The sequence below is a fragment of the Periplaneta americana genome, chromosome 12 (genome assembly GCF_040183065.1).
Source record: "Periplaneta americana isolate PAMFEO1 chromosome 12, P.americana_PAMFEO1_priV1, whole genome shotgun sequence".
Taxonomy (NCBI): Eukaryota; Metazoa; Arthropoda; class Insecta; order Blattodea; family Blattidae; genus Periplaneta; species Periplaneta americana.
The window spans coordinates 107,256,943-107,268,299 of NC_091128.1; the positions used below are offsets into that span (position 1 = coordinate 107,256,943).

Genomic DNA, 11,357 nt, shown 5'->3' on the forward strand with positions numbered 1-11,357 from the left:
CAAACAGTCAAGTACCTGCCATTAGTTATAAGGAAAAAAAAAAAAAACTTCTGAACTCTAATGGCTTGCTTAATTTGTGTTCGTGGCTGAAACATTTGACCTCCATAATCTGTCTAGTTTCCCCATCCATGTTTACTGGGCAACTGTCACGAGTGTGTTTTACTCATCTCAAGCATCAATTGTTCTAAGTTCATTGGTGAGCGATAGAGTCTCATACATTTGCATCATATAGTGGTTTAATAGGCAACTATATGGTCACTTTTTCATGCTCAAGGGAAATTTGTAAATGCAGGGCTCTAATTTGTAGGCTTTTGACACTAAACAATCTCTGATCTTTGACTAAGAAAAGTATAAATCAGATTCTAGCATTGATGCAAAGATTGTAGAAGACTTTTATGTAGGTTGTTAAAACTTATGAAAGCTGCAAAGCTCTACATTGTTAAAAAAATCTAGGAGTATACAAAACACCGATCATATTAATTAGCAGATTGTAATTTTATTATAATGAATTTTTCCTTTTATAATTGTTTGCTTTTGTTATATTCCAATAATTTTATTATTGTATTTGATCCTTAATTTTAAATATCACATTGGCTTATTTTTCATGTAAAATTAAAATACCATATTTATCTGCTTAATGGACACACCACAATTTTTCGCGTTAAAAAAAAATTCCCTGTGTAATAAGCGCATAGAGGAATATAATCTGTGACAATGACAGCAGTGATGCTGAACTGAGAGTGAAATATGCAAGGCTAGTATTAATAATAACAATAAATTGTCTTGTCTTATTGTCGCTGTATTCATTACAAGTTATCATCTGTTTATACAACTGCTGCTAACTATCGATCATCTTAAGTGTGACGCAATCGATATATAAATTAACCGCAGCCCATGTATCGTTACACATTCTATGAATTATTTCAGCATTGGAGCTGGCATACCTTTAATATATATATTTTTTTACACTAAACTTTTTTCCTTGCATAAAGGACATTCTGTAGTTTTTGTTATAAAATCGAAAAATAAAAGTGCATCTGTTACACGGGTAAATACGGTAATTACAAGATCTAGTATAAAAATAAATACTGGTATTTTTAGTAATGAAGAATACTGTATGAATTACTTCTCTTTCTATTTTAGCAATCTCTGCAATTTTGAGGTACATTATTCGTGGTTTGAAAGAAATGAAGAAGGAATTTGGTGAAAAACAAGAAGCGCAGCAAGTAATATCTTACTTGCAAACTATTGAAGATTTCAAGCACTGTGAGGATGAACATAATGCTGCAAGACTCATAGAATCCCACTCCCTCTCACTTGACCATGTCCCAGCTCATTTTTTGAAGTCAAAGGAGGTGAGATAAAATAAATTTATTAAAATTAAGTATACTTATTGTAATTAACGTCTTTGTCATTTGTAAAATATATTTTTGGGTACTGGTATATCTATATTGTAAGCAAAACACCACATTTTTTAACAAAATCAATTTATAATTCACAGTTTTGCTACTAACACAGTGTATAGATATATATTTTAGGAAGAAGCTGCTATTTTTGCATATACTTTCAAAAAGAAGCTGCAATTTTTGTACATACTTTAAATCACTTAAAATAACCATAAGCCATCTATGAACAAGAGCATGTATGCCTGCTCTGTAAAAGTCACTACTGCACCTTCTTCACAGTATCAACAAGAGAATTTCGTGTCCTGAGTATAGTTTCAGTTTCCAAAGTGATAGTAATCTGATACTGTCAGATCAGGACTGTACAAAGGATAAGGAAGAATGTTCCACCCCAGGTTTGAAATTTCATCCTTAGCGCACTAATGTGGGTTTTGTATTTGGTAAAGCAGGAGAATATCTTCCATCTGGTGATTTAGTGAACATGACTCAATCGAAGTTTCTTCAGTGTGTTCACTATGATTCAGAATTTATGGTAGCATCTTTTGGTGTTATGTTCACTAGTAAGAGTTCTTCCAGCCATGATGTTCTCTACTAAAGATGCATATTAGAATTTTTGCTTCCTTGGAGATTCTTTGTGGTGTTACTACATTGACTGTCTCTTGGTTTTGAGCTTGAAATAATGAAACCGCATTTCGTCTCTTTTTACAATTTTTGTAAGATTCGTTCTCTTTCTCGTACCATGCATCTGGGCACATGATTTTGCAACTTTCTACAGACCTTGAGATATCGCAGTTGTTCAAATATGCCACACACACTTGCTTCCCTGATCACCAGAATAAGATACTTTTCCTTCACAGTGATACATCTGATTACCAAACCCATGTTGTTATTGCGTTCAGCAATTGCTTCAGTTCATGTAACTGTGGCTTCCCACAGTGAGCTGAGTCATGAATATCAGCATGCCCATTTTGTCCAATATTTTTTGTGCCCAATGATTAATTGTACTGCAATCAACAGCATCTTGTCCACACCTAAGGAGTAACTGTTAGCACATCTGATCGCGAAATCAGGTGGCCTGGGTTCAAATCCCAGTTGGGACAAATTATTTGGTTGAGGTTTTTTCTGGGTTTTTTCTTCAACCCATTAAGAGCAAATGCTAGGTGACTATCGATGCAGGATCCCAGACTCATTTCACCAGCATTATCACCACCATTTCATTCAGATGCTAAATAACCTGAGATGTTGTTAAAGCGTCATAAAATAACCCACTAAACTAAAAACTAACAGCATCTTTCCCATATACTTGCTGTAACCACTTGTGGATTTTTCCTGTCATTTCATTCTGACACATAAGGAACTCGGTTATAGCATGTCAACTGTAGCAGACATTTTGAACTTGTGCTGGAGTTGGGCCCCCTTGAAGAAAAGGGATAACGTAAATTGGAAAAGAAGTGCGAAGTATGTTTGTACTCGTACATATGATGTAAGTAGCAAAACTGTGAACTAATAATTGCTTTAAATTGCAGTGACCCTTATATTATTCTGTTTTGGAAAATATTAAGTAAGCATTTATTATTGATGTTTAATTTTGTTTATCTTTTGTAGATTAGATTCATTATTCGTTGTTCGAATTCTGTATTACTATGGGCTTTGTAGAACAAAAGGAAGATGAATAATGTTGATAGACTGCTGCTAGCATTTTTATTACAGTAAGAAATGAGTCAGTCAAGTTTTCAGTGCTCTTGTCTATGACACACTACATACATCATCTTGTTCTCTATAACGCATAATTTGGAGACATTAAAGTTTTGATTTATATAAATAATTTTGGTGACAAAAAAAATGTTGTAGCAGCTGATTTGAGATAATCAAGGATTACATTTTTGTCAGGTATAAATGTCTCCCATATGGAATTTTGTGCATATAGAGTAGTTTTAATTTTGAGCTTTTTTTCAGTGCTTAAATTTACCATATGTTTTACTGAAACACTGAATTCCTGGTTGTTATAACCTCATGTTTTGCCTTTGTATATGTAACTTCATTTCTATGAACTCTACACCATTGCACTTATTATAAGCATCTAAGCAACCCAAGTTGTAGAAATTACAATTTATTGAATTTCGGAATGTAAACGAAATTAGTACATAAATGTTCAAGATTTTGCATGACACTATGTAAGTTTGCTTGAAAGAAGTTCTTGGTTGTGTACTGTGTGATATGTCCCTTTTAAATATGTTGAGATACTTCTTAATATGGGTGTCCGGCTATAAGCTGATTACATGATGTCCACTGTAAATCATATATGATCTTTAAGAAAGTGCTAAAATGTTTCTCTGGAGATGGAGAAGAGATACATATAGAAAATTCATTTGTAAAAGTTTTAAACGATGTTAATTAATATGAACTGTTGATATTTCATGTGCAGTGTTTTTAGCCACTACTTTTAACACTTCCTGGTCAGAGTCTGTCCGGGAAGGATTAAATTGCATGAGAAATGTGTACTTAGTCCATGGAAAATTATTTTTTAGTGTTAACCGTAAAATTTCTTTCTATAAATATACTCATTCATAGCCTTTCACTGCAAACCAGCATTCTCCAGTCCAGTTTTTCCTATTTTCTGCCTTCCTCTTAAAGTCTCAGCATGTAGAATTTTTCTTTTTTTGTGTGTGTGCAGGTATGGAATGCATTGGTACCTCATCTTCCATTGGGAGTGGTACTTCAGAACTTGAAACGACTTGGCCGACTGCGATTTCTGAGAGGCAATCAGCCTCTTGTGAGCAAAGTTTTGGATGCTTTGAACAATCAGACTTCAATTGCTGAATCGAATCTTCATCCAGCTCATGTATTGGTGACACTTCGCAATTATGAGAACTTGGCTAAGTATGTTTAAGAAAATTTATCTTTATAAAAATAAATCCTCCTATCAATGTAAATATTGAGAAAATAATTTGTTTGCAAATTTAATTCATTGCATATCCCATGTTACAACATTATTATTAAGTAATCTTGACATATGAGTTCTGAACTGTACATTTTGTATTAAATAATGGCTGAAATGTTCCATTTGAACTAACAAACGTCATTTGGATATTTTACTATAATTTACAGTATGCAGTGAAATGCAGATATTGCTACATTTGTTAAAAAGCTTATGTTGTCATGATCAAACATTATGGAAGGAATAATTTTTAGTAGCAAACATTTGTGAACATAGTGTAAGGATATGATATTATTTTAATGTATGAATGTAGATTATAAAGGGATCGTATGGAGCCCAAAATATAAATTAAATATTTCGTTATAACGAAAACAAGTAAGGCATTAAGGCAAACCTAAATACTGTTACACCATAGAATTCAAATTTTATCTTACTTGGTACAATAAAATGTTATAACGAATTTGAAGGGACACCCAAAATTAGTTTGTTGTAACGAAATTTTCTTTAAACTGACATTAGTATTGATAAACATTATCTCTAAAGAATGTAATGAGTGGAATGAAGAAAAAGCTAACCTTTACAGTGTTAATCACATTTAACTCATACCGAATGGTGAAGTATAGTTTGAATCAAATTTCTATGTGAATATATAGTATGTATTATTCCTGGTGAGTGAGTAAGAACATACACATTTTAAAGAAATAGAAAGTGGTATTTTAATACAAATATACATACAGTAGAATCTCTACTTAGTGTGGACATGGAATAATTGCCTTAAATGGAGGTTGATGCTAAATAGGAGTTTGCTACTTTTGTTTAAAACGTTTGAATACTTTTGCAAAAATGCAATTTATTCGCGAAAAAGCTACAATAAGTAAATTAAGGGAAATACTGTGAAATTACTTATTGTATTATGGGGAAGGAAACAATAAGCGCCAATTAGGAACAGGATTCTTTGTTCATAAAAGAATAACATCAGCAGTAAAAAAGGTCGAATTTATTAGTGACAGGTTATCGTATTTAGTACTTAAGGATAGACGTGCGATATCGTAGTTATAAATGCTCACGCCCCTACAGAAGAGAAAGACGACCATATAAAGGATAGCTTCTATGAGAAATTGGAACATACTTTTGATCAGTTATATAGATATCACATGAAAATTTTATTGGGGGATTTCAACGCTAAAATAGGATGGGAGGATATTTTTAAACCTATATTGGAAAAGAGAGCCTACACATAACTAGTAATGACAGTTGAGTTAGGTTAGTCAACTTTGCGACATCAGAAAATTTAACATTCCCTCATAAGGATATACATAAATGTACTTGGATTTCTCCAGATGGACTGACGCACAACCAAATAGATCACATCTTGATAGATAAGCGAAGACAATACTAGTATAATAGACATTCGAAACTTCAGGGGAGCAGTCTGTAATTCTATTATTTGGTAATTGGAGAACTAAGAGAAAGACTATCAGTAGCCAAGCAAGTAGAGCAACAAGTTAATATTAGAAGATTCATTATTCCGAAATTGAAGGACGAGAAAACTAAACAGCATTATCAGATCGCAATTTCAAATAGGTCTGCCGCTTTAGTAAGTCCTGACGAAGTTGAGAAAGAGATGTTAATAGTGTGTGGGAAAATGTCAGAGATAGTATCAAAATTGCAGCTGAGTAGAGCATAGGTTATTATGAAACTAAAAAAAAAAACCGTGGTTTGATGAAGATTGTTGCATGGTAGTAGAAAGAAGGAAACAGGCAAAATTGAAATTCTTACAGAATCCAGTTGAGGCAAATAGAGATAACTATTTCAATGAAAGACTGGAAGCAAGTCGTACACTTAGAAATAAAAAGACAGATTACTCTGAAGGAAAAACTGACTGAGGTAGAAACAAATAGTAAGAATAAAAACATTAGAGATTTATATAAAGGCATAAAGGAATTTAAGAACAGATATCAGGCAAGAGTAAACGTGATCAAGGATGAGAATGGTGACTTGTTTGCAGACTCTCATTCAAACTATTTTAGGCAACTACTAAATGTATATGGGCCAAATAGAAATGATCAGGACGAAATTCAAATACAAACTGCTGAGCCCTTTATATCCGAACCCACACTCTCTGAAGTCGAAATTGCGATAGAAAATCTGAAAAAGTACAAGTCTCCAGGTATCGATCAAATTCCAGCAGAATTAATACAAGAGGATGGAAGTGCATTATCTAGCGAAATTTATAAGCTTGTACTTGCTGTTTGGGAAAAGGAAATTGTACCAGAACAATGGAAGGAGTCTATAATTGTACCTGTTTTTAAGAAGGGGGACAAGACTAACTGTAGTAACTTTCGAGGAATATCACTTTTGTTGATGTCATACAAAATTTTGTCCAATATTCTTTTGAGAAGATTAACTCCATATGTAGATGAAATTTTTGGGGATCATCAGTGTGGTTTTCGGTGTAATAGATCGACTATTGATCAGATTTTTTGTATTGGAGAGATATTGAAGAATAATGGGAGTATAAGGGTACAGTACATCAGTTATTTATAGATTTAAAAAAGGCATATGACTCTGTTAAGAGAGAAGTTTTATATAATATTTTTATAGAAGTTGGTATTCCAAAGAAACTAGTTCAATTAATTAAAATGTGTCTCAGTGAAACGTACAGCAGAGTTCGTATAGGCCAATTTCTGTCAGATGCTTTTCCAATTCACTGTGGGCTAAAGCAAGGAAATACACTATCACCTTCACTTTTTAACTTCACTCTAGAATATGCCATTAGGAAAGTTCAGGATAAGAGAGTTCGGAATTGAATGGGTTACATGAGCTTCTTGTCTTTGTGGATGACGTGAATATGTTAGAAGAAAATCCACAAACGATTAGGGAAAACACGGAAATTTTACTTGAAACAAGTAAAGCAATAGATTTGGAAGTAAATCCCGAAAAGATAAAGTATATGATTATGTCTCGTGACCAGAATGTTGTACGAAGATGGGCTGGCAAAACGTCTTTAAATAAACTGAACTGATATGTTGGTAAAGTGTTGCCAACTCAGAATTCCATTTACCGCTGCACAAGCTTGAAAAAACCACTAAACTGTAGTTTAAAACACTCCAGATTTTTCTTAACACATCACTTCCAAATTTTAAATACAAACTATACAGTTTTAGGAACTGGAGAATTTTATATAAATATAGACTAAATTATGGAAAGTGTGTTAACACTTTGTAGACTCTATGTTCTATGCAAAATCGTCGTCATCGTACAGGAGGGATGATGTACAACCTTGCAACTAATGAAATGATTCTCTTTCATTACCTGATTTGTATGCGGCCATTGTACCTAAACAGAAGAAATCATACTCGTGTTATGTATTATGACGTCGAATAATGTATGGGTATTGAATTGTAATTGTGTATTAAGTATATGTTGTGGGTGTGTTATTGTGTGCTTGTATATTTCTTATTGTTCTAATATGTTTAACTTGAACTTTTTGGTATATTTCCATATCTGTGTCTATGTTATTGTAGTCGTGATTGTTGTTGGTAATGCTTTAATCTTATTTTTTGTCAGGCCAACATACATCCAGCCAAGCACTGAACCAGAAACTAAAGCAAAAACACCACCTCAGCCACATCCTAAAATTGTGGAAGCACTGAATCAACTGTTGATGTCTACGTTCACAGTAAGTTTGAAACTTTCGTGAGAATGAGTGTTAACCTTAACAATAGGGAACATGCATGGATTTTATTTTCCGTAGAAATTTGGCATTTTTAGTTGGATATATAATATTGTAGTCTTATAATCAGGGTTGCCATACATCCTGGTTTTCCGGAATTGTCACTGCTTTTGTGTCCACTGGCCCGGTGTCGTGACAAATTTATTTGGGATGGTAAGATGTCCTGATTTTGAGTTGGTTTACAGCTTCTTTGTATTTTAATTTTACAACAGTATATATCTATTGTGTGATTTAGCCGAACTTATTGAAAACTTTAAATAGTGATATAGAAGAGACAGTCCACACCTGTGGAGTAAAGGTTAGCGCGTCCGGCCGCGAAACCAGGTGGCCTGGGTTCGACCAGGCAAGCTATCTGGTTGAGGTTTTTTCCAGGTTTTCCCTCAACCCAATATGAACAAATGCTGGGTAACTTTCGGTGCTGGACCCGGACTCATTTCACCAGCATTATCACCTTCATTTCAGTTAGATGCTAAATAACCTGAGATGTTGATACAGCATCATAAAATAACCCACTAGAAAAACTAAAAAAAAAAAAAAAAAAAAAAAAAATGATTTTATATTCCATAGCAAAGTAATGACAATATTTAGTGTTTCAAGTTTTTCAAATGAATGCCAAAAAGCAAACATACCCATATAGTATTCGTTAACTTACCAGTTAATTTAAAGTAAACAGACAATTCAGAATTCTATTCTGGTTTGAGACTAGTAAGGCATGACTACTAGAAAGATCAACAGCAGCAAGATGGATAAACAATTCACATGAAAAAGACTATTAAATGAAGTGTCCAGAAGGATTGTAATAGTAGGAAATACAAGTTTATTCTCCAAATGAAAAATTGCATTATACAGAACCAAAAGAAAAATCAAATTACAATTGCAGAAAAAGAAATCGAAGATTGTGTTACGTTAGAATAAATTGACAAGATCCTGAGAACAGGGTATAACTTTGTATATTTTTCTTTTAGTTGCTAGTACCTACAGGAATGCGCTACCTGGTGGCAATTGACGTCAGGAGCCAGATGGTGCATGGAAAATGTTGGCATTGTATCAACGTTTCTCCAGCACAAGCAGCAACCCTCATAACTCTTTGTCTTGTGAAAGCAGAAAGAGATGTGACAGTGGTGGCATTTGGCACAGAAGGCTCAATGCAGCCAGTCGAATTGGACAAGAGGGTCTCGATGCAAGAAGCACAAGATAAACTTAAAGAGGTAAACAGTTTTATTTCTTGGGTTCTTTGCATTCCTAGAATAATAGTAATAATTATAATTATAGTAATATTATTATTATTATTATTATTATTATTATTATTATTATTATTATTATTATTATTATTTAATTTCAAATTAAGTATTTAGTTTAGTAAGCACAGAAGCTCTTTACCATGTCTTACCTACTTTATAATATTGTTGCAATTTTTTATTTTGCATATACAGTTTTATCTGATCTTTTATTATTTATCAGAAAACCATTTAAATGTATTCCTTTCTATCCTTCTCCAAAGTAACAATTCTAAAAGTTTCTAGTGTTACAATATATTGTTATTGTTGGATCATATCAAGTTGGATAATATAGTATATAAGTTACGTTGTGGCCATCCAAGCTTATCATATACAAAGTAGTAATTACTATGTAATCTAATAAAACTTTGTATATGATAAGCTTGGATGGCCATAATGTAACTTATATACTTTCACATGAGCTTATCGGACCATTCAATATGTCATTTAAAGTTAGATAATGTTAAGTTTAAAGACAGAAATATTGTCGGAAAGTTGAAGTTGTTACTTGTTATTATTGTTATATTAGGTTTGTTCTAGCAAGCAATTCCGAACGCGTTCTGAATCAATACCTAACTTTTTTCAACGCATGCGCCAGTTGTGTACAGTGTCAGACCTAGTTCGAGATTTTACATTGTTGGAATATTTCTTGAACTCTTTTTTTTTTTCACAGCCTTCGGAGTTTCTTCTCGTATTAAAATTATATTCATCTTCCGAACTTAATTCTTCATAAAATATATCACCTTCCACATCATTCATGATGGACTTTTATTTTTATTCTAACCTGCCTAGTCTCGAAGCATTTTAACCGTGACTTCAGATTAAACCATCTGCACATGCGTCAGCAGTTCAGAATTCCTAGTTCTTGGCCTTAATTGAGAACCAATTTCACTCATTCCAAATGAGTTCTAAAGCACGTTGGAACAGGGAACTGGAAGTTCAGTATCGGTTTAGAATCAGTTCTAATCTTGTTGAAACACATATTGAGCTACTGCGCATGAGCAGACAGTTCAGAATTGTATCTGAACTGTGCTGGAACAAACATATTGAATTTATTTCATGTATGATAAATAATTAAGTAATCTAAATATACATTAGTTTCAAGAATTATATACTAACAATTATATATTTCGTTGCATGCAATAAGTAATAAATATGTGATCTAATAATGTAATCAAACTTTGTGAGTTTGTAGCACTGTGATGCCCAGTGAAGCTTGATATCTTTTAAGTTGAAAAGAATCTTCTTTAAACTCATAGTTATTTCTTTCTAGGAGTTGTATTGTTAAAATTGTGTGTGTTTTTTTTATGTAGATTCCAAATGGTCCTGTTGATTTGACACAACCACTGTTGTGGGCTAAAAAAGTGAAAAAGCCAGTGGATGTGTTTATCATATTGACAGACACTCAAGTGAAGCAAGGGAAATTGAAAGCTGTCAAGGCTCTACAACAATATCGCACTGCTCTCAACCTTCCCAATGCCAAGTGAGTCATTCAGTGAAATCTAACATTTGGAAAGTCAAATTTGATGCTACAGTTTACAATAGAATAGCTTTGTGTCATTATCAGTGTATAGACTACCGTATTTACTTGAATATAAGTCGCCCTTTTACTGCATTAAGACTGACGAAATATGCCTGCAGCTTTAAATCGTGTACGAATACTTGATAAATGCAGACCTAAATAAATTAAAATAAACCAAAAATGCAGATGTGACTTATATTCTGATAAATACGGTATTTGATTTGTTGTGCCCCTATAGCTCTGCATGTATTATTTTAAGAAAATTGAAAATCTAGAGGGTACAGTAAAAAAGAATGGGGCTGCATTGGTTTTACTGCAGCTTCTGTAGACACTTCTTAGTTTATTTGTTTACTTGAACAGATTTAAGTACCTGCTATCACCATGTCAAGGTGAGTGCCTATGAGAGTGTTTTCTTTCTTTTCTTATTTTTTTTTTTTTCCTTTTTTTATTTATTTATTTGTAGTTAAGCTACGCAAATTTT

The 11,357-nt window shown here is 33.0% G+C and overlaps 1 protein-coding gene across 1 annotated transcript in view; it reads left to right on the plus strand.

Moving 5' to 3' along the window:
* Positions 1-11,357, plus strand: part of LOC138710776 (RNA-binding protein RO60) — a 47,836-nt gene that overhangs the window by 18,651 nt on the left and 17,828 nt on the right. Inside the window, exons 5-9 of the mRNA XM_069841881.1 lie at positions 1,144-1,355; positions 4,078-4,283; positions 7,912-8,023; positions 9,043-9,285; positions 10,668-10,837. Of these exons, the coding sequence (XP_069697982.1) occupies positions 1,144-1,355; positions 4,078-4,283; positions 7,912-8,023; positions 9,043-9,285; positions 10,668-10,837 (943 nt within the window). The remainder of the gene's footprint in view (positions 1-1,143; positions 1,356-4,077; positions 4,284-7,911; positions 8,024-9,042; positions 9,286-10,667; positions 10,838-11,357) is intronic.